Source organism: Sorex fumeus, unplaced genomic scaffold (genome assembly GCF_029834395.1).
Source record: "Sorex fumeus unplaced genomic scaffold, SorFum_2.1 ptg000122l, whole genome shotgun sequence".
NCBI classification, from domain to species: domain Eukaryota; kingdom Metazoa; phylum Chordata; class Mammalia; order Eulipotyphla; family Soricidae; genus Sorex; species Sorex fumeus.
The window spans coordinates 49,024,317-49,048,956 of record NW_026606179.1 but is presented as its reverse complement, the minus strand read 5'-3'; the positions used below and the strand labels follow the sequence as shown (position 1 = coordinate 49,048,956).

General features: G+C 39.9%; 1 protein-coding gene across 1 annotated transcript in view; it reads left to right on the top strand.

Moving 5' to 3' along the window:
* The window catches only part of TERB1 (telomere repeat binding bouquet formation protein 1), a 38,896-nt gene that overhangs the window by 3,738 nt on the left and 10,518 nt on the right, over window positions 1-24,640 (top strand). The window contains exons 2-14 of the mRNA XM_056136973.1: window positions 701-811; window positions 983-1,111; window positions 3,115-3,246; window positions 5,291-5,351; window positions 5,431-5,546; window positions 5,637-5,759; window positions 7,364-7,516; window positions 8,978-9,109; window positions 14,716-14,841; window positions 16,984-17,138; window positions 22,316-22,665; window positions 24,055-24,119; window positions 24,511-24,606. Coding sequence (XP_055992948.1) covers window positions 701-811; window positions 983-1,111; window positions 3,115-3,246; window positions 5,291-5,351; window positions 5,431-5,546; window positions 5,637-5,759; window positions 7,364-7,516; window positions 8,978-9,109; window positions 14,716-14,841; window positions 16,984-17,138; window positions 22,316-22,665; window positions 24,055-24,119; window positions 24,511-24,606 — 1,749 coding nt within the window. The remainder of the gene's footprint in view (window positions 1-700; window positions 812-982; window positions 1,112-3,114; window positions 3,247-5,290; window positions 5,352-5,430; window positions 5,547-5,636; window positions 5,760-7,363; window positions 7,517-8,977; window positions 9,110-14,715; window positions 14,842-16,983; window positions 17,139-22,315; window positions 22,666-24,054; window positions 24,120-24,510; window positions 24,607-24,640) is intronic.

The window sequence follows — 24,640 nt, the reverse complement described above, 5'->3', positions numbered from 1 at the left end:
TCAAGAGCGTCAAAGAAATAGCTAAGAGGACAAAGAACCTCTGGCTCTGGGCACATCTCTTCAACTTCACCGTTCTCCCTGCATTAACATATGCCTCAGAGACCTGGGCCCTACAAAAACAGGATGAAAACGCTATCCAGGTCTCCCAAAGAGGAATCGAAAGAGCTATGCTGAAGTATCACGCTTCACTCAAGTGAGAGAAGGAATCCGGAGTTCTGACCTCTGTTGATGATTGAGAGTCAGGGACGCTGTCTCGTTTGCCACGGCGTTGAAAATCACTCAATCTTAGCCAAAAGGCTGAGAAGCGATAAGGCGTCGAAAATCAGATGTGCTGGACACACAATGCTCAGGGGTTACTCCTGGCTCTGCACTTAGGAATTATTCCTGGCAGTGCTCAAGGGTCCTTATGGGATCCTGGGGAATCTAATGCATGTTAGGCACAAGTATCTTACCTGCTATACTATCTCTCCAACCCAAATTTTATATTTATTTCTTTCATCAGGGATAACACTTGAGTTATTATGAGAAACTTATCTCAAATTCCTACTTTAAAGAACATCTTTATTTTTATATATCTTTATTAATCATTAGATTATGAAATTAATAATACTCATTTAAAGTACTACAAATTATATTTAGAGAGATTTTTAGTTTTTGAATGAAATTTTTGTTTAAAATAATAAAAATTTTTGTTTTTTAGAAATGAAGACTGACCTGAACATATTGTTGGAGTGTCTAAAGTATCAAATGGACAATCCTCTTTCACAAAAGGAAGCTTTGGTCACTATTCATTCAATTTGTCAACAAAACTGTAAGACCCAAGAGTAACATCTGCTCTGTGATTTTATTTATTCGATATTAGAAATATACTCAGTTCTTTTCTTCTACTCAGTTATTCCACGTGTTTTGTTACTGTGTTCATGTGATTATTTTAATCTTATAAAAATATATTTTCTGTTTTTTTTTTCTGTATACACTACAGGTAATGCAGGTGTTTATTTTCGAGAAATTGGTGGTTTGATGTTTGTAAAAAATCTTGCAAAGTCAAGTCAACATAGCATAGTTAAAGAAGCAGCTTTATATATATTGGGAACTGTTGCAGAACAAAATGGTAAATTACTATATTACTTCATTAGTCTTTAGGCATCATATTATACATATACCTTTTTTAAATTTCTGTTTTTGTTTTTGTTTTTTGGGTCACACCTGGTGATGCACAGGGGTTACTCCTAGCTCTGCACTCAGGAATTACCCCTGGTGGTGCTCAGGGGACCATATGGGATGCTGGGAATCAAACCCCGGTCAGCTGTGTGCAAGGCAGACACCCTACCCCCTCTGCTATTGCTCCAGCCCCATCATATTATACCTTAACAAAATACTGAAAAGTAATTGGCAGGGTGATTCTCAGCCTATCAGGCTGTCAGTTGAATGCAAATGTTTGAGAATATGGTACTGCTTGAGCCCTGTGGTGCTGGAAATTACCTGAGGAACCCTGGTGGTACTTGGGCCTCCTGGTCTTCACTTAGTGATATTGGTGGACCATTTGGAGCTGGGAATAAATCTAGGGCTGGATGCATGCAAGAACTGCAAAACTATCTCTTCTGGTTCCTAAAAATAAATTTCTAAGTTCTTTATTACACGTCCAGATAATTTGATCCAGGTACTATTGAATTAATTGAAGATGACCCCAAGCAATTTTATATGTGGATAAGTACATTCTAGATATTGGAATTCATTTTGGCAAAAATTTTAAGCTGTACTGGGGCCGGTGCGATAGCACAGCGGGTAGCGTGTTTGCCTTGCACGCGGCTGACCCAGATTCGATCCCTGGCATCCCATATGGTCCCCCAAGCACCACCAGGAGTAATTCCTAAGTGCAGAGCCAGGAGTGACCCCTGAGCATCGCTGGCTGTGGCCCAAATAAAAGGCAAAAAAAAAAAATTAAATATACCTGAAATAAGGTTGTGTTTAAAGCATTGGTTTGTCAAGAAAACTTTATTTTCTCGTATTTTCATTCATTAACTATTCTTCATCACTTGTTAAAAACAACTCAAGCCAGAACAATAGTACAGTGGGTAGGGTACTTGCCTTGCAAGCAGTCGAACTGGAGTCAGTCCTCCAACATCCCACATGGTCCCCTGAACCCTGCCAGGAGTGATCCCTGCTAAGCATATAAAGAGATAAATAAAATATAGTTCTTAGTTTGAGGGGAAAATTAATAATAACTGGTCCTAAACGCTGGATCAAATGATGATTATATACTTGTGTTCAAAATTATTTAAAAATAAGGGGCTAGAGCAATAGCACAGCGGGTAGGGCGTTTGCCTTGCACGCGTCCGACCCGGGTTCTATTCCCAGCATCCCCTCTGGTCCCCCAAGCACTGCCAGGAGTAATTCCTGAATGCAGAGCCAGGAGTAACCCCTGAGCGTTGCTGGGTGTGATCCAAAAAGCAAAAATAAATAAATAAAAATAAAATAATAAAAATAATTCTACTACTTGCCTAATCACATACATTAAAAACTACTAATGATATCTCTTTTTTTGACTGGGGTTGGGGGTGGGGCTACACGTAGCTGTGCTCTGGATTTTCTCCTGGCTCACACTCAGAAATCTCTCCTCCTGGGGTATGGGGATCAAACCTGGGTTACCCAATTGCAAAGCAAGCACCTTCTCTGCTATACTATCTCTCCAGCCCCAGTATCATTTTTTAAAAAAATACCTTTGGTTTTAGTTATGTCTTAAAAAGTAGCACCAGTGTCATTTGTTCCTGTTTTCTAAAGCAGGGTTTTGAATATTCTTTTTTTTTTCCTTGCTACATTTTCTACTTTCTCTTTTTAAAATTTTGGTTATACTTTAATTTTTTGTTTGGTTAGATTTTTATTTGAAATTCTGGATATTCAATATATGTTTTATAGTTTAGGTCAAGCGGATTAAGATACTATTTCCTTAGTGGACTGAATGAGTATATACCAGTTTATCTGAAGTTTCACTATATAGATCTGACAAATTATATCTGACTGAGAACCATCCCAGCTGGAAAAATTTATGTTTTGTTCAATATATTTTTAAAAGTACTAATGCATATAAATTAAAATTATATTTTCATGTTTCAGTTTATTGTCAGCAGACTTTGTGTACTTCAGAATTGTTTGAAGATTTAACTGGTTTCTTATCTAAGAGTGATTCAAATACAAACTTAAAAAGAATGTCTGTCTACGTTATTTTGGTTCTTGTTTCAAATAATAGTAAGTACATTCTCTTGTAGATGCATTTTCAAAAATATTTGGAACAGATATCAATCTTTTTATTCTAGTCCTGTATCCGTGTCTTAATCTTAACAACTTCTGAGAAGTACTGAGTTTAAGAAAAGAGAAGGGCATACATATAATTGTTTAGTATTTTTTTGTTTGCTTGGGGGCCATATCTAGCTGTGCTCAGGGTTTACTCCTGGCTCCGTGCTCAGGAATTACTACTGACTCTGGGCTCAGGGATCACCCCTGGCAGGACCTGTATGCGGTCAGGGGATTAAACCAGGTTTGGCTATCAGCAAGGCAAATATCTTAATCCCTAAGCTATTTTCTGTCCCCTAGTATTTATTTTAAAATAATTTTAAATTTACCAAAAAGTTGCAAAGATCATATAGAATATTTCTGTATACTTTCTGCTCAGGAAAATCTCACTATTTTTTGTTCGAGTTTTTTGTTTGCTTTCTGGGTCTCACCCTCTGATGCTTAGGGTTACTGCTGACTCTACACTCAAGAATTACTCCTGGTTGGAGCTGGATAGATAGCACAGCGGGCAGGGTGTTTGCCTTGCACGCACTGACCAGGGTTTGATTCCCAGAATCCCATATGGTCCCCTGAGCACAGCCAGGAGTAACTCCTGAGTGCAGAGGCAGGTGTAACCCCTGTGCATTGCCAACTGTGACCCAAAAAAGAAAAAAAAAAAAGAATTACTCCTGGCTGTGTTCAGGGAACTATATGGGATTCTGGGGATTGAACCTGGATCTGCCTCGTGTAAGGCATATGCTGCTGTACTATCTCTCCAACCCTATTATTTTTAAAACATTTAAAATATTGCTTACTTTGATTATTTAAATTTTTAGACATTTTATAAGGATTTCAAAAGTTTCTAGATAGTATTTTTATATTTTGGGATGTATTTTGGTATTGTAAACCATAACCATACAAAATAAATGTTTTGATTTTTTTGTTTGTTTTGTTTTGTTTTGGGGCCACACCTGGCAGTTGTCAGGGCACTGCCTTCAGGGATTGCTGTGGGAAGGGTTGGGGGACTGTACAAGATGCCAGGGACCAAACCCAGATCAACTGAAAGCAAGGCAATCACCCTACCCACAGTACTCTCTTTCCAGCCCCTTATTTTAAATTTTAGATGAAGTTTGAATGGTGTCATTCTCTAATATAAGTAGGTAATTTTCATTTATAACTTTAATACAGAGCCTGGCAAGCTCCCCGTGACGTATTCGATATGCCAAACATAGTAACAACAAAGTCTCCAATGGAGACGTTACTGGGCCCCTCAAGCAAATCGACGAACAACAGGAGGGCCTTTACCTTTACCTTTACCTTTACATATTTTTAATCTGTTATGATTGTATTATATTTAATCTCATAACTTATTATACTTTGTGATTTTTTTTTGGCCTTGCAAGTGGTGCTCGGGGGTCCCACCTATTATTCTCAGCCAACCTAGCTTTTAGGTTCAGCACCCTGGGCCCGAGATGCTATCATGCTATGTTAGGGATACCTGGGCCACCATAGCAGTAGTGGGGACCTGAATTTGAGGCCATATCTGACAGTGCTCAGAGACTTCCAGAACTGTACTTGGCAATGTTTAGGGGACTGTGTGATGCTGGGAATCTAACAAGATCAGGCACCCAAACAGCTGTACTTTGTCCTGGCCTCCACTTTCTAATACTTTAAAGTGAGGGGCAGGAGCAATAGTACAATATGTAGGGCACTTGCCTTACCTGTGGCCAACCTGGGTTAATTCCTGGCATTCCTTGTGGTCCTCCAAACCCTGCCAGGAGTGATCCTAAGTGCAGAGCCAGGAGTAAGTCCTGAGCACTGCTGGGTGGGACCAAAAAATAAAAAATGAAAAAAAAGAAAATAATTAAAGTAATTCATAAATTTCTATATACTTAAATTAAAAATTTTTTAAATTAAATAAAATACATAGTAAAAATTTATTGAAAATTATTTACATATGTGATTATTTTTCTTTAAAGCTTTTTTTTAAGTCTCATAATATTTGTCTATTTTTTTTAAGGGACTGGACAAACGCTTGTGAGAGAAACAGGTTGTATTTCAGTTCTGTCACAGTTATTCAGGTAAGCAAATAAAAGTTTATTATAATCATATAAGATTTTAACAATTTGTATGAATTTACTTATATTTTTTATCTAATAGGACAATTCTTTCAGAATATGATTTGAATTTGTCAGATAAAAATGTTCTCCATAGTTATCAGTTGTGGTCTTCAGTGTGTAGTACTTTGAGTGTCTGTGTCAACAATCCTCAAAATGGTAATTATATAAAATATTTTAATATTTTAAAAAATTAAAAGAAAAATTGACATTTCCAAAGTGTTACATTAAAGCATAATTGCCTTTCAGATGAGAATCAAATGTTTTGCAGTTCACTTTTCCCAGATGCTAGTAATTGGCTAGTAAACTGCATGAAACCTGAGATAGTTCGCCCTATTTGTTCATTTATTGGACTTACTCTTGCAAATAACAGTAAGTATTTATTATTCTCTAGATTCTAGTTTCTTAAACTGTTGGTTTCAGCCCCACATAACATCATATAACTGAATATGGAGTTGTAAAAAAATTGGCATCAGTAAAAGGTTTCTGAACATGCAGCGACCAACCATTAATTCAAAATTACCTGCCTGCTGAACTGAGGTGTTTCTGGCAGCACTTGGCTGGCCATATTACATTTCTCACAGGAAGTTCTCACATGAAGCGGGGAAAAAAATTCAAGAATCCTGCTCTATATCATACTTGAAGAAGCATATTTAAAAGCATAACAAAGCCTTGTTTAATTAATTGCAGAGTTAGTATTTCCATAAAATTTGTAACATTAAGACATACCAACTTTCACATAAGAAACTGGAAAATAAGACCAGAGAGATAGTACAAGACATAAGGCACCTGCCTTGCCTGCGGCTGACTCCAGTTCAAATCCTTGGCACAACATATTGTTCCCTGAATACCACCAGCAATGATCACTCTTGAGTACAAAGACAGAAATAGCTCCCAACCCTGCAAAAAAACAAAAAGTAAAAGAAGCAGCAGCAGCAGCAGCAGCAGCAGCAGCTAGAGAAGAAAGTTCAAAGTAACTTTAAGAAATGAAATTATAAACAGGGTGATCTTGTTTATTGCTGGATAGGACTTCTATTTACAAAAAGAAAAGAGGGTCAGAGAGTTAGTACAGAGATTAAGTAATTTGCCTTGCTTACAGTTGACCCCAGTTCAGTGCCTGGCACCACATGGTCCCCTGAGCACCACCAGGAACAACTCAGAAAACAGAACTGTAATCCTCATGCACTATTGGATGTGGCACCTACCCCACCCCTGCCAAAAAAAAAAAAGAATAAAATAGATAAAAAGCAATGAAATGAAAAATGAAATGAAATGGTAGTTATTTATAAAAAATCAATGAAAAGTATACTTTCACATACTATTCCAAAGTAAAGAGATAAAGCCCAAATCATTAATATCGGGAATGAGAGACAATATCATCATATGTCTTACCAGATATTAAAAGGTTAATAAAGAAATAGTTCAGAAAATAGGCAGCTTGCTAAGTTCAATACCAAGCAAGCTAAAAGAATGAAGCCAGAGGGTGGAGTGATAGTACAGTGAATAGGGCATTTGGCTTGCACATGTCCAATCCAGGTTCGATCCCTGGCATTCCATTATGGTCCCTTAAGCACCGCCAGGAGTAATTTCTGAGTATAAAGCCAGGAGTAACCCCTGAGTATCGCCAGGTGTAACCCAAAAAGCACAAAAGAAAAAAAAATACCCGAAGCCAGTCTTTAAAACTAGTGAGGGACCTGAAGGACCTGACTTTAATATCATTTTTACAAAATATACCAATTCTCACTAAATGAAGCATACTTAACACACAAGAAAAACTATTATGCTGTCCACATGAGTTTCTTCCATAATGAATAATTTATTTTATGTTATGCATATTATTATGAATATTTTAACTATTTAACTTTGGAATTTTTAAATAAGTACTTGAAAACGTCAAGTTAAAATTTGCACTTGTACTTAGTGCAAATTTTTTAATGAAACCATTGAGGTATTAATTCTGCTGCATTTTTTTAAAGAATATGTTCAGGAATACTTTGTATCTGTGGGAGGACTGGATGTATTGTCCCAAGTTCTTGTGCAGCTGGAATCTGATTCACACAAGACTCTTTCCAGTGCTAAGCTTGCAGTGGTGGTGGCAAAGACAGTGGATGCATGTATTGCAGATAATCGTGAGTGGAGTTGCTAAGTAATTTTTCTATAGTTGCCTTTTGTTTGAGTTTGGCATATTGTGTGTTGAGGAATTGTAAGTCTTCTCAAAATTATTTCTTAGATCTGGAGAAATAGCATGGGAGTTAAGGTACTTGCCTTATATGTGGCTAGCCTTGGTTCAGTGCCTTGTACTATATGGGATTCATAAAGCACACCAGGAGTAAACCCTCAGCCTAGATGAGAGTGGCTCAACTCTCCCAAAACAAATTAATTTTTGTTTTGTTTAGGGCCACATGCAGCTATGCTCAGGACTTCCTCCTGGCTCTGCACTTAGGGATCACTTCTTGTAGAATTCAGGAAACCATATGGGATTCTAGGGATGGAACCCGGTTTGGCTGAGTGCAAAGCAACTGTTTTACCTTGGTCCCCAGATTATATTTTTAAGCAGCATTAAAAGTTTTAGATGAAAAATGAAGGGACATTTTTGATACATAAGAATGGATGACCTAATTTATAGATTTTTTTTAAATTATATAACTAAACTATGCCTCTTTCTGATACCAGATCTGGCTTTCCCACTATACCATAGCTAGAGATAAAGCCAAATTTAAAACCAATAGCTACTTTTCTCATGTACAAATCTTGAATATGATAATTTATAAAGCTTTGTAATAATCAACTCTTGGGAATAACTGGAAAAATAGAAGACTTTTGAAAAATAAGTTTTTGAGATTCTGTTATATGTTAGGCTCTTTGTGCCCTTCAGAGATGCAAAACCACTAGACTATACATTATGAATTCTTAATCTTATTGTTATCAATATTGATAATTTCTAGGTGCACTTGTTAAAGCTATATAATAAATATAGCTTATCTGGTGGACTTTCAGAATTTTGTCACATCTCAACATAGTTTTAGATATACTTTATTACAATGTTAGTATCAATAGAACCATGTTGTTTAATATTGTATTTTAATGACAGAGTAGCACAATCTAGATAAGAATAGGAAATAGGGCCAGAGACAGTACAGCAGGGATGGTACTAACCTGCATATGGTTGACCGCAGTTCAGTCCTGGCACCCTGTATGGTCCCCTGAGCCCTGCCAGGAGTGATCCCTGAGTGCAGAGCCAGTAGTAAGTCCTGAGCACTACCAGGTGTGACCAAAGTTTATTTTTAAAAAGAGTAGGAAGAATAAACATATTCAACTTTTGGGTAGATTGTACTTCATATTCACAAAATTTTGCAGCAAAATTTTTAAAACTCTTTATCTTTGACTGTGAGGAAAGGATTGATGAGGGCTTGTATTAGTCACTGTCTTATTACAATGTATTTACTTTTATTCATACATAGAAGATGTTAAGAAATGAGTATGAGATACTGTATATATAACACCCAGAATATCTTAGAAATAGTATGTATATGATATTATATATGTATATTTGAATTTGTAATTATTTTTGTTTTATTTTCTGCTAATAGCTACTTTTGGTATAGTACTATCCAAGTACTGTATTGTTTCAAAGCTTCTCACATTATTTTGTCATGAAAGTCTGGATTCAGGAGAAAAATTTAGCATTATACTTACTCTTGGTCATTGTACAGAGAAATGTGGTAAGTATTGGATTTATTTAATGTACATATTATTTATTGGGTGGCGGGGTGGGTGTTAGGCCACACTCAGTGGTTCTCAGGAGTTACTCCTAGCTCTCTTCTCAGAAGTTACACTGGCAGTACTTAGGGGACCAAATGGAAAGCCCTGATCCCTCAGTGTGCTTATTAAATAGTAGACTCTTGATTTTTTTTTATCCCTAAGGTAAGGTAAAGGTAAAGGCCCTCCCGTTGATCGTCGATTTGCTCGAGCGGGCCCAGTAACGTCTACATTGGAGACTTTGTTGTTACTGTGTCTGGCATATCGAATACTCTCGGTAGCTTGCCGGGCTTTCCGAGAGGGGCGGAGGAATCGAACTCAGGTCGGCCACGTTGGCTGGATGCAAGGCAAACGCCCTACCCGCTGTGCTATGGCTTAAACGTATTGCACTACTTGAGAGGCCACTCTAAATATTTTCTTTCTTTCTTTTTTGAGCCAGATAGATAGCATGTGGGTTAAAGTGCTTGTTTTGCACATGGTCAACCTTGGTTTGATCCCAGCACTGTATATGGTTCCCCAGCACTGCCAGGAGTAGGAGTCATCACTGAGCGCAGAACTCCAGTAATATAGTAGGTAGAGTACTTGCCTTGCAAGTAGCTGACCTGGGTTTAATTCCTAGCATATTGTCCCCTGAGCCTGCCAGGAATGATTCCTGAGCACATCACCATAAATAAGCCCTGAGCAGTGCCAGGTGTGACCCAAAACCAAATAAAAATAAAATTTATTTTTTAAAAAACCTCCAGGACTAGTCCTAAGCCTGAGAATAGCCAGGTGTGGCTTAAAACAAAACAAAACAAACAAAAAGGAAAGGATATTACATTGCCTTTTTCTAGTTTTTTCAAAGCAATCATTTTGTTCCCATATTTCTTCAACTATTGTATTCAGCCATTCACTGATACCTGTAGTTTTACTTTTTACTACCCCTTCCTTATTTATGCCTTTCTGCACAATTCCAGTACCACCATACCAATTTTACAAGAGGGCAATATTAACACACTACATCTACCACCAAAGTACCAATTATCTCCACCACAGTTCATAAAATGCTTCCATTCCTTGCCTCCTTGATATCTTTTTGTTCTTATTTTTGTTTGGGGGTCACACCTGGCAGTGCTCAGTGTACCCAAGAATCACTCCAGGTGAACTCAGGGGCTGTATGTGGTGCTGGGAATTGAACCCAGTTTGGCCACATGCAAGGCAAATGCCTAACCCACTGTACTATCTTCCCGGCCCCCACCTTGACATCTTTTAGTCAATGTTTTTTTTTTAATTAGTGAAACACCTTGAGGAATTTTGCCAATGTTTTTCAAAGCTTTATCTCTATAAGTTATTTTATCTCCATTTCTCAGTCCATTCTATATTGTTGTTCAGAAGTCACTGTTTTCCCCTGGTGAAAACCTTCAGAAGTTCTTACTTCACCTACTATTCTCTTCTCTCTTTTTCTACTCCTTTTCTTTTTTTTTACACTTTCCTTCTCTTCATACCTTTCCACTTCCCTCTCTTGTTCTCTTTACTCCCAGCCTCTTTTCTCTCTCACCCTCATTTGTTTTGGGGTGTTGGTGTTTGGAGCAGCACACAGGGGCTGCTTCAAACTTTGTGCTAGGAGTTACTCTTAGTGGTGCTTAGGGGACCATGTGGTGCTAGGGATCAAACCTGAGTCAGCCTATGCAAGGCAAGATAAGCCCTCTATTATTTCTCCTATACCACTCTTCCATCCTACTTTTTTATTCTGCCTTTGTTCCCTCATGTTTGTTTGTTTTTCCTCCTCTTTTCCTTCTGATGGTTTCTCTTACATCTCCCAGTGTATTTGTCTATTCTTTCTCTTAGATTTTATATAATTAGGATTTAAGCTAGGTAGGGGTAATTCAGTGCTGACATGTCGGTGAAGCCTTCAGGGTCAGGTGAATGAGACCAGTTGTAGTTACTGGTTTTGGCATATCGAATACACAGCGGATAGCTTGCCAGGCTCTTCCGTGCGGGCGGAATACTCTCGGTAGCTTGCCAGTCTTTCCGATTTGGGGAGACCTCTGATCACCCTTGTAGGTGTTACCATATTTGAACGCTATCAAATATGGTACGACAATTCCAGAAGATGGGTATTTAGTGTCTTATGATGTGTCGCGCGGCCGCTTGCGGCTGCGCGGGTCCGGAAAGCGTCCTGGAGTGTGGCGACGGCTGGGTACTGGAAATAGTGTCCTCAGTAGTAGCACTGAGAAGGATGAGAAAGGAGAGGCCGACAAAATCTCAAGGCCGACCTAGGCTGCCACAACGAAGGAAGACAAAAATGATCATCTGTACTTTCAATGCACGTACGCTAGCATCAGATGCATCCATCGAGGACCTGATGGTACAAGCGCGAATGATTAAGTACGACATCATTGATCTGACCGAGACAAGAAGGCACGAATCTCACCATGCCGTTTTCGACACTGGAGAAGAATTGTTCCTCGGAACATGCGATAAAAGAGGTGTTGGAGGCGTCAGTGTCCTTGTCAACACAAACTTGGCCAAGAGCATTGATTCATTCGAATGCCTAACAACCCGAATCGGACGTTTACATTTGAATAGATGTGGCTCACTGCCTGCAGTTTCTATCTTCGTTGTCTACGCACCAACATCTCATTATGATGAAAGAGAAATCGAGAAGTTCTACGTGGAGCTAGAGAAGTTCTATAAAGAAGACCACACCTTCTACAAGATCATTGTGGGTGATTTTAATGCCAAGATAGGACCGAGAAGAACAGCTGAAGAACTTCACATCGGGACCCATGGCCTAGAATGGAACGAACAGGGTGAGAGACTGTCTGAGTTCATCATGTCGACCAAGACCATTCATGGTAACTCACAGTTCCAGAAGGCAGAATCTAAACGATGGACATGGGAGTCTCCCAGTGGATGATTCCACAATGAAATAGACCACATCATATTCAATCGATGGTTTTGCCTGACTGATGTCGCTGTTGTCCCAAAATTTCGAACGGGATCGGACCACCGTCTCCTTCGTGCAAAATTCTACTTCACAGAGCGGGGAGAAAGGGCTGCAAAGTTCAAAAAGAGAACTCCCAGAATGACCACCAACTGGGAACTCTTTGGTACTATTGCGGCAACATGGGAAGATGCCATTGTTGACAACATTGACGAGGAATACGATCGACTGGTTCAGCACCTCCATGAATGTGCGAGGAACGCCAAGAGAGAGATAGCCACAAAAAATCGCCTATCTTCGAAAACTCTTGAGCTAATTCGCCAGCGTGGTTTGGCGCATGCCTCAGGCAACCGCAAGCTAACGTCCGAGCTCACAAAGCAGTGCAGAGATGCGATCAAGGAAGACCTCAAAGAGAGAAGAGCAGAAGTACTGGTAGATGCGGCAGAAGCCGGGAAAAGTATTCGTAACGCCCGCCTGTCCTTCGCCAACTACAAGACCAAGATGGCTGCCCTCCGACGTCCTGATGGATCCATCACATCCTCCAGAACGGCAATGGAGAAGATTATCCATGACTTCTACTCAAATCTCTTCGATAGCCATGTCCACTTGCCGACATACCAAATTCCACAGGATGGATATGTCGTTCCCAACGTTCTCCCTTCCGAAATCCGACACGCCATTTCGTCGGTAAAGAAACAAACAGCACCCGGCCCAGACAAGGTCAGACCTGAACACCTGAAGAACCTGCCGTCAGTACTCATCAATACACTGGCTCGGCTCTTCACTCGCTACCTGTCTGAATGCAAGGTTCCGTCCCAATGGAAAACCAGCAGGACCGTACTACTGTTCAAGAAGGGAGACATCCATGACATTGGCAACTATCGCCCGATCTGCCTATTGTCTGTCATCTACAAGTTGTTCACTCGAGTCATCCTAAATAGGATTGGCAGAACACTAGATGAAGGACAACCATGCGAGCAAGCAGGGTTCCGCAAAGGATTCAGCACCATCGACCATATCCACACAATAACCAAGCTCATCGAGGTTTCTCAGGAGTTCAAGATGCCGCTCTGTTTAACGTTCATTGATTTAAAGAAGGCCTTTGATTCTGTTGAGACGGAAGCGGTCATTGAAACCCTAGCCAATCAGGGCATTCAAGCCCAATACGTCAGGATCCTCCGTGAGCTGTATTGCGGATTCACTACCAGGATCTCACCATTCTACAAAGAAGTGATCGTTGATGTCAAGAGGGGTGTGGCAGGGTGATACCATTTCACTGAAACTCTTCAGTGCCACCCTCGAGAACATCATGCGACAACTGGAATGGGAAGGAATGGGAGTGAAGATAGATGGTCGGCAACTACACCACCTCCGCTTTGCTGATGACATTGTTTTAATAACACCAAACATCAGCCAAGCGGCACAAATGCTGGCCGACTTTGACCGTGAGTGTGGAAAGGTAGGACTACAGCTGAATCTTACGAAGACAATGTTTATGAGAAACAGCCTTGTTCCTGACGCCCCATTCGCTCTCAATGGAACGACCATCTCCGAATGCAACAGCTATGTGTACCTAGGTCGAGAGGTCAACATGACAAATGACCTGGCACCCGAGCTGCGCAGGAGGAAGAGAGCGGCTTGGAACGCCTTCAAGAACGTCGAAGAAATAGCTAAGAGGACGAAGAACCTCCGGCTCTGGGCACATCTCTTTGATTCCACTGTTCTTCCTGCATTAACATATGCCTCAGAGACCTGGGCCCTACACAAACAAGATGAGAATGCTATTCAGGTCTCCCAAAGAAGAATAGAAAGAGCTATGCTTGGAATATCACGTTTCACTCAAATGAGAGAAAGAATCTGGAGTTCTGACATCCATCGACAATCAAGGATCAGGGACGCTGTCTCATTTGCCAAGGTGTCGAAAATCAGATGGGCTGGTCACGTAATGAGATTTAAAGACGACCGTTGGACTAGAGCTGTTACTGACTGGATTCCACGGGATGTCAAAAGACCGCGTGGCCGCCCACCTACCAGATGGTCAGACTTCTTCGTGAAGATCATGAACGATCGGTTTGAGGCCCTTCATGTTCCTGGAGCGAACAGATGCCATTGGGCTACACTAGCTCGCGACAGGGACAAATGGAGACGTTACTGGTGCCCGCTCGAGCAAATCGACGACTAACGGGAACTTAAGTGATTAAGTGATTAAGGGGTAATTCATTTATTCTTAGGAGGCTGAACAGTACTTTAGCTGCATTTCTTTCTGGTGTTTTTTTGTTGTTGTTGGGTTTTTTTTTTTTTTTTTTGGTTTTTGACCATACCTTGCAGTACTTAAAAAACAACTTCTGTCTCTGTGCTCAGGGTCATCCTTGGTGGGGACAAACTGGTCAACAGAATGGTTAAGTCAACACCTTAGCCATTATACTATAACTTCAGACCCTCATACTGCATTTCAATGATGAAAACTTATGTGTCTTGTATTTTTCATGTAAATGTATTGTTTCTGAAGCAAAAAACTCTTGAAATTGTTTTTGTTCTATAATTTGAACTATGATTTTAATTATTACAAGGAATAATAACCTCGTGCAGAGACTCTTTTGATCACATAACTGTGTCTGACACTTCTTAAATAATTGTTTACAGAGGAAAATCAGTATGCTCTTTTTAAAAACAATGGGCTTTCACTGATGGTACAAGCCTTAACTGAATCTCATAGTGAGGAACTAAATAAAGCTGCCACTTTTGTTCTACACAACTGTAAAACTATTGGTAAGTATGCTATTGCTTTTAGAAAATATCAACCAAAGTTTTTGAGTGGTAGTTTGTATCTGTTTTGATGAATTAAGACCCTTTGGTTCCTAGGTTATCTTTAAAAAGCAGAGTACATAAATTTGGACTTGATAGCTAGAGTGTTACAGCATATAAAAGTGTATATGAAACTGAAAAATCATTATAAGTCACTTACTTATGAAGTGTGGGTAAATTTAGGACCTAGAAGTGTAGACTATGGATGATTTAGAATTAAATCACAAACTACACTCATTTAAAAGGTAAAGGTAAAGGCCCTCCCGTTGATCGTCGATTTGCTCGAGCGGGCCCAGTAACGTCTCCATTGGAGACTTTGTTGTTACTGTGTCTGGCATATTAAATACTCTCGGTAGCTTGCCGGGCTCTCCGAGAGGGGCGGAGGAATCGAACTCGGGTCGGCCATGTTGGCCGCTTGTAAGGCCAACATGGCCGACCCACTCATTTATTTCTAAAAAATTTCCTGTTATGGGGCCGGAGCAATAGCATAGCGGGTAGGGCGTTTGCCTTGCACGCGGCTGACCTGATTCGATCTCCGGCAACCCATATGGTCCCCCAAGCATCGCCAGGAGTAATTCCTGAGTGCAGAACCAGGAATAACCCCTGAGCATCGCTGGGTGTGACCCAAAAAGCAAAAAAAAAAACAAAAAAAAACTTTCCTGTTATTTGAATGATATCAGGCTTTGGGGATGCAGTGATAGAAAACAACAAAGCAGATACTCTTGGAGTTTAGAGAAAAATAATTGATTAAGCTAAAAAATAAATGTATTATAAATTAGCATAGAGGTAGAAATGGATAGAATAGTTTTCAGATCCAGTGAAAAAGAAGTCTGATTTGGACTTGGAGTGAAAATGATTTTGGATGAAGTAATTCTTAAGCTGAGAGCTGAATGTAGAGTTAATTAGGTGAAAAGAAGGAAGTTTATTATGGGCGAGTATATCAGGTATAACTAACAGTGAGACCCTTTGATGGCAAAGAGCCTGGTATATTGAACAATATGATAGCAGTGTAACTGAAGCGTGGGATAATAGCTGTGAAATGAGTCTTGATCTTTGTGGAAGAAAAATTGCTTTTTAAATATTTGAGGAGTATTCGCAGTGCCAGGGATAATGAAAAGAGTGTTTAAAGGAAGAAAGCATTTATAAAACTATATTTTAAATATATTAAAACCGGGGACTGAAGCAATAGTACAGTGGGTAGGACGCTTGCCTTGCCACTTGGCTAACCCAGATTCGATCTTTGGCACCCCATATGGTCCCCTAAGGCAGTCAAGAGTGACCCTTGAGTGCAGAGCCAGGAGTGAGCCCTGAGGAGTACCACCAGGTATGGTCCAAAACCAAAACAAACCAAAAAATTAATAAAACCAGGTGACGGTAGAGATAATACAGATATTAAGACACTTGCCTTGAAAGTGGCCAATCCTGTTTCAATCCCTAGCACCACATATGGTCAGTCCCCTGAACACCATCAGGAATGAGTCTTGAGCATCACTGCATGTGGCCCAAAACCCAAATCAAGCCATTAAAACCAGTGTATTTACTCCTGTGGTCAGAACAATAGTACAGCAGATAGGGCACTTGCATTACCAGAAGTGATTCCTGAGTACAGAGCCAGGAGTAAGCCCTGAGTACCTAAAACCAAAAAAGATCAAATAATACCAATGTCAATATACCTGGAATTATTTATATACCTGGCACAATAATTGTCATGCTTTTTTGGGGAAGAGTAGCCCAGTATTTTGAAAGGCCACTCTGGGTAGTACTTAGGTCACATATAGACAAGCATCTTGACCCCTATACTATCTCTCTGATCCTTTGTGCTCTTGCTTTTTATGTAATTCTGAATAGTCAAGTCTAATTTGTGACTCTTCGATCCTAAGCCTCTGCCGGACCCTTGCTTTACACTTATTTACAGAACTATAATGGAATTTAAGATAGTATTGAGGGGCAAATTTTAGAGATAGGATATTAGAGAGTGTCAGGGTGAAGATGTCCTTTTTTAGAGAAAGGGTAGAAGAGTATTGGGGTGGGGGGGATGAGAATGTCCTTAATGTGTTAATAAAATTTCTAATAATAGATCAATTCATTTCCCCACATGTTTCAAAGCTGAGAAATTATCTCTAAGTCTTGAATATTTTGATGAAAATGAAGCAAAACTATTAAAGGACATGTATACAAAAGAGATGGACCTTGAAAATTATTGGATGAAAGCAAAAGAAATTTTACACAGAATAGAACATCTTGAAAGAGAAGAAAATGAGGTTAGTTTCTTTGTAAATTCAAATAATACAAGACTTAAAAAAAACCCAATTAATGGTAAAGGGGCTAGAGAGATAGTATAGGAGGTATGTGGCTGACCTGGTTAATCCCTGGCACTCCATATCGTCCTCTGAGCACTGCCAGGAGTGATCCCTGAGTGCAGAACTAGGAGTAAGCCCTGAGCACCACTGATATGGCCTAAAAACAGTAACAAAGATATTTTTTTTAACAGTTAAGAGTGTAGGGTAAAACCTTTTACCACGTATTAAAGTTTTTTTGTTATAAATAAAAAGCATGATCTTTTCTTATACACTTCCCAATCTTTTCTCCTACCTCCAGATTTCTTCCCTCCGATAACCAATGTATACTGGCTTTTTAAAAATTTGTTTTGTTTGTTCAATTATTTTATTTATTTATTTAAAAAATTTTTTATCTTGTTTGTTTTGGGGCCGCTCCCAGTCGTTCTTAGGGGCTACTACCATAATGTCACTCTGGGTCATCTCCAGGAGTGCTGGGTATACTGTGTGGTACCACAAATTCAACCTGGGCCTCTTTCATGCAGAGCACTTGCTAACCCTTTGAACTATCTCCTCAGAGCTACTATTTATCAAATTTATTTCCTTACATTGCATACATAGGTGAAATCATGTTTGTCTTCTTTTTCTTCTGATTTATATTGCTTTGTGTAATACACTCAATTACTGTGTTACTGTGAATAGCAAAATTCTCTTTTTTATAGTTAGACCATTACATAAATGTACCATATGTTTTTCAGCCAGTCATGTATTGATGGACATTTAGGTTGTTTCCATATTGGGTTGTGTGTGTGGGGGAGGGGCCCCCCTGCAGTGCTTAGAGGCTACTCCTGACTCTGCTCAGGTGAATATATGTAATATAAGGGATCATACAGAGGTCAGCTGCATGCAAGATAAGTACCTTAACCCCTATATTATTTCTCCAGTTGTGGAAATAAATTTTAGGGGGTTATGGGAACTCAGCAATTCTTAGAACTTGCTCCTGATTCTGTGCTCAGGAATCACTCCTTGCAGTGCCCAGGGAACAATATATGGTATTCGGGGAAATCATACACTGTGCAGGGATTGAACTGTGTGCAAGTGTCTTAACCTCTGTACTATCTCTCTGACCCCTGTAAATAAATTTTTTGTATTTATATTAACATAGCATGTTATTGTATGTTAATATATTTTTAGTAGATATCTAGAAGTCAAATTACTGGGTCTCATGAGAATTCTGTTTTCGCTTCTTATGGAAGTGCCGTAGTATTTCCAAAAATGAAAACAAGGGAAGGGCCAGGAGGATTGGTCAGTGGTTGGAATCTAGCACAAGGCTGTATGGGGCAGAGGGTAGGTAAGATAGAGAAGAGACCAGTATGACAATAATAGTTGGAAATGGATTACTGTCCAATACTTGGACAGTAACTGGGTGGTTAAAATTCGGTAAAAGGATATATTCAACAACCTTTCAGTATATGTATTGCAAACCACAATGAAAGAGAGAGAGAGAGAGAGAGAGAGAGAGAGAGAACGAGAGAGAAAGATGCCTACCACAAAGTAGACTTGGGGGGTTTGGGGATGATGGAAGGGAAATTGGGGACACTGGTGCTGAAACATGTACACTGGTGGAGGGATCGGTGTTGGAACACTGAATGACTGAAACCTAATCATGAACAGCTTTGTAAGGGTCTATCTCACAGTGATTCAATTTAAAAAAATTTTTTTATGTAGGAGTACTGCTATTTATTCAGCCACTGATTAGCTGATTGAATTGGGCATGAACTCCACCTTACTTTTTTTTCCCCTTCTTATATTTATTTATTGAATCACTGTGGAAAAAGTTATAAAGTTTTCAGGTTTAAGTCTCAGTCAAACAATGATCAAACACCTTTTCCTTCACCAGTACTCATTTTTCACCACCAAGAACCCCAATATACCCCCCTCCCACTCCTCACAATGCCTGTGAGACAGATGATTTCTACTTAACTTTTCTCTACATTGATTACATTCATCACGAATCACGAATCACGACCATCCTGTTATTTGTTGATTGCCTCGAGCAGGCCCCAGTAACATCTCCTTCATCCTAGCCCTGAGATTTTTAAGAAACTGCTATATTCAAGGCTCTTTAAGAGAATGAGACCCATCATTGTTACTGGTATTTGGCATATTGGGTACGCCACGGGGAGTTTGCCAGACTCTGCCGTGTGGGCAGGTTACATTTGGTAGTCTGCCAGTTTGTCCAAAGTAGGAATGAGATAATAAGATGTCATAATAAGATGTCGCGTGGCCGCAAATGCGGCCGCGCGGTTCCAGGAGCTGGGTTACATTCATTATTTTGATAAAAGATTCATTATTTTGACAGAAGGTTCTGGGAGCTGGATTACATTCATTATTTTGACAAAAGATGCACCATTATTGTTTAGAATTCCCCCCGCCCCCAACAATCAGAATTGCTGAAAAGGCATTGTGAAATACTTTGTTTTCTATAGCTGGTTATGAGAATCATATAATGATTTTGGATTTCTGCAAAGAGCAAGATAATTACGAGATTGGTTTCTGCGCGTCTCGTGTTATGGCTGTGCCATAGAGCCACTTGTGGGGGGCAACTTGTGACCTCGGTAGGGCGTGAAGGATGAGCTGGTACTGCCCCCCTTCCCATGAGACTCCAGTTTCCCTGTCACCGCCAGCTAATACCTGGCTTTCCTACAAGCTCTGAAGCAGTGGCCACCTTGCTGCCAGGGGAGAAAAGGCGGAAGGGAGCAACACCCTTTCCCTCCTGGGGAGGCATGGCGCCGTAGTTTAACACACGGTCCACTCACTTTTCTGCCGCAAGCTGCCGGGCTGTGATTAAGTCCTTTTGCCTCTGGAGCCATGACCGTGCCAGAGAGCCACTCGTGGGGGCAACTTGTGACCTCGGTGGCTCGTGAAGGATGAGCTGGTACCACCCCCCTTCCCATGAGACTGCAGTTGCCCCATCACCGCTGGCTCATACCTGGCTTTCCTATAAGCTCTGAGGCGGCAGCCACCTTGTATGCGGTCCAGATGCATTTCTGCCCAAAGCCCCTAGGTTTCGAGATTTGTTTCTGAGTCTCTGGGATCATGGCCGTTAATCAGCTTCATCAGGAGCCAGAGAAGCCATTTGTAGGTGGCAACTTGGGGTCTCGTTCAGATGGGGAGGAAGGGCCAGTTCCACCATCTGGAGAGGCCCTGCGTGTCTCATCACTGCACCCAAACCTGACTGTCCAGTGGCCTCTGCATGATGGTGGTCACCGGGCCACCAGGGGAAACAGGCCAAGGCATGAAACCTATTTCCACCCGGAGTGGCCAAGCGTCAGTAACCTACTGCAGGAACAGGATACATTTCTGCCAAAAGCCTTTGGGTTCCGAGATTCGTTTCTGAGTCTCGGGGATCATGGCCATTAACCAGTTTGATCAGGAACCAGAGAGGCCATACTTCCAATTATATAGTTGAGCCAGAGGTGGTTTGTGGGTGTGTCTCCCACATACCTAACTTTTGGCCATTTACTTTCTTGGTAAACTTTGCCCCAAGTTTTTAGGGTCTGGCCAAAGGCACAGCATCAATTTTGGGGTATCTGAAAGTCTGACAGTGCCATCAGGCTGCTGCTGCACTCGCCTCACAGGTACAGATTAACCTGCTGGCGGCACCATACCCCCCCCAAAATTTTTTTAAACTCATGGAAAATACTATTTTCATCACCTTATTCCCACCAACAGTGTGTAGATTTCTTTTTCTCCACTCTTGCCAGCTTTTTAAATTTTTTGATGAAAGTGATTCTCACAGGGTGTGTGTGTGTGTGTGTGTGTGTGTGTGTGTGTGTGTGTGTTGGTATCTGATTGTAGTTGTAGCATGAATTTTTTTTTCTTTTTGGGTGGGTCACACCTAGCAGTGCAGAGGGGTTATTCCTGCTGGCTCTGCACTCAGGAATTACTCCTGGCAGTGCTCCGGGGACCATATGGGATGCTGGAAACTGAACCTGGGTCGACCATGTGCAAGGCAAACGCCCTACCCGCTGTGCTATCACTCCAGCCCCTTAGCATGAATTTCATCCTTTTAGAGAAGTGTCAGATATCCTGCCTGCCCAAGTTGTGTGAGCTCTTTATAGCTTTTCATAGTCATTGGCTACTCCCTGCTCAGTGTTCTGGGGTTAATCCTGGTGGTACTTAGGTGATCTTGTGGTGCTCAGGGGACAGGTGCCAGGAATCTAACTGGAGCCCAATGAATGTAAGGAAAGCATCTTCACCCTTGTACTATCTCTGTTGGCCCCCTTAATTTTTTTTATATGTGGCTAAAGAATTCACGGTCACGGTCCTCCCGTTGTTCATCGATTTGCTCGAGCGGGCCCAGTAACGTCTCCATTGGAGACTTTGTTGTTGCTGTGTTTGGCATATCGAATACCTCACGGGTAGCTTGCCAGTCTCTGCCTTGCGGGCAAGATACTCTCGGTAGCTTGCCGGGCTCTCTGAGAGGGGCAGAGGAATCGAACTCGGGTCGGCCATATGCTGCATGCAAGGCAAACGCCCTACCGCTGTGCTATCGCTCCAGCCCGTATTTTTTTTTATTCTATAATATAGTTATTAGTCCTGTGTAATACTTGAAATGGTCGTCCTCCCTTGAAAATATTAAGACAGCATGATTACTTTTAGAATTTATTTAATTTTTAAATACAATTTTCATTGTTTATTTTTGTTTTGTTTTTGGAACCACACCCAGCAGTTCTCAGGGGCACCATTCCCCAGCTCTGGAGCTGCTCCCAGTAGTGTTTATATGTAGGACCAAAAGTCAGGTATCAAACCTGGGTCTTCCACATGTAAAGCATGTGCTCCAACCCTTTGCACTATATGGCTCATAATTTTATTTTTATATTTAAATGCTTAGTTTATTTATATTAAGTATTTTGTTTATTTGGTTTTGTGTAGATTGTGAAATATGGATTCGACTTAACTTTTTTCCCAGAAAACTAATATGCCCCCAAATCTTTTATTGAATATGCTTTCCATTCTTCCTAATATAAACTACACATTATCATATATGTTCTATTGACAATACTTTCTTTTCTTTAATATTTTTTTAATATTTAAATACTGAATTACAGCACAAATATACTATCTTGAAATTATTTACTTTCATTTTTACAATACAGGGAAAAACAGAAAGAGAAAAATTTAAAAATGATGCTTTATCTGTGAACAGAAATATCCAAAATGCATTGAAATATCTGCATGAAAATAATATCAGTGAAGGCCCTAAGGCTCAAGATAATGGTAAAAAACAGTCTAAACAACTTCAAGGTTATACACCACCTGAAATTAAGTCTAAATCATGCACAACTAATGGCCAAATGAAGACGTGGCTAAAGAGTGCAAATCCAGATAATGTTTGTTCTAGGGAAAACAGGCAAAATAAGACTTTATGTAAAGCTAATTCAGTCTGCAATGAAAAATTATATGAAGAAACAGCTTCTGAAAAAAATAATGTTGCTTCTCAATCAAGGTATGGTTTTAAAATTATTTCTGAATTGTACTTACCTGGCAAATGTTTGTGTAGTACTGTATACTACATTAGACATCACAAATGATAGCACACGGTCACAGGAGAAGCCTAAAGACTTGTTAGGAAATGGTTTGGATGGGGAGGTATGTACCAGTTTATCTAGAACCTCGATTGTCCTGCTCAGGGTTTTTTATTCTAACTCATTGATTTAAAGGAGTCACTAGTAATTTAAAATTAATGGCGTGATCAAATTTGAGTTTTAGAAAGGATACTCAGGAAAGAAAACCTGCACCCAAACCCCTATACCTAAAGTAATAGTGTATGCATTGATAATGTTTCAGGCATAATATAGAAGAAACAAGCTTGTAAATTCAGTAGAATTATAGGATGAGAAAGGATTTATTGGATGAAAAACTGCTTTAAACTTGCCCTTTGGTTTGTTCCCTTCACCTACTCCAGTCCATGCACTTTCTAAACTTCCTGGGTAACCTGTGTGTGTGGGGGGGTGCAATGTGGGATTACAGTCTTATTTCACAAACCCTTTCTAGTATTCTGCTTTGTTTTAGGCAGATTTCAGAGTATCTGGAAAATGTATTATATTATCACCACCCCCTTTTTCAAAGTAATTTTGATGTAATTCTACCTTGATTTCTTGAGGATATGGAATTAGGAATCAGTGACACTGTTGGGCCAGCCCTTTTAACTTTGGGTCCACTGATTGCTTCTCTTCCTTTTTTATTTTATTTTATGTTTGCTTTATTATTCCTATTTTACCTTTATATAATCTTTTCCTCTTATGTTGTTAAAACTGTTGTACTCTGGAGTCTTGTTTAATTCAACTTTTAAAAATATGGCTGTAGGGGCTGGAGAGATAGCACAGCAGGTAGGGCGTTTGCCTTGCACGTGGCCAACCCGGGTTCAATTCCCAGCATCCCATATGGTCCCCTGAGCACCGCCAGGAGTAACTCCTGAGTGCAGAGCCAGGAGTAACCCCTGTGCATCGCCAGGTGTGACCCAAAAAGAAAAAAAATATGGCTGTAACTATTGCACACCCAACTTTGGCACAATTTGCCAGATTTTGGCTTCAGCTCCTCCTGCCTGTCAGACATTCAGAATTATATCTTTTTTGTTTACTTGTTTTGTTTTGGGGCCACACCTTGTGATGCTCAGAGGTTGATTACTTCTAGTTCTGCACTCAGGAATCTCCTCTAGTTGTGCTTGGGGGACCATAAGAGAATCTTTGAACCCAGGTTGGCTGCATGCAAGGGAAGCCCCCTATGCACTGTACTATCTCTCTGGCCCTGATAGTGATATTTTTACTTACAGAAACAGATATCCACACACCAGTGTATTTACTTCAAGTAATATGGTGGTTGTATTTTTTTTTAGCAGCCAGGTTTTCAAACAACCACCTCCCATTGCCAAAAATAGAAAGCAGCAGTTACCAGTAACAGGTATGATTAAGAACGTTTCTTCTTTTATTTCTTATGAAAACAGATATTTGGGTGACTAACAAAGCCAGAAAATACATTGTTTTATTTACATTCTAATGTAGAAGTATTTATGCTTATATATTATACATGCCTTTTATTATCTTTCTGGTAAATTATCTCAGTCTCCTTTTATTGATAAGCAAAACATTTACTGTTTATTCATTCACCAGGATGACTGGATATTATTACATATTATGTACATATTACAATATGTACAATATTATACATATTGACTTAAAGCTTATGAAAATATCAAAAGTTAATCTTCTAAAAAAAATTAAAAAAAAAGTTAATCTTCTAAATATTAGGATCATTCCATTAATCAAAACTTGCATTTTGCAATTATTTTCAGATCCATTTACATTATGTTCAGATATAATAAATAGAGAAGTCGCCAATTTCCTAGCAATTGATAACAATTCCAAACTTTTGACGTATAGATGTTCAGGTAAGTATTTTTTAATTGTAATTGTATCATAATT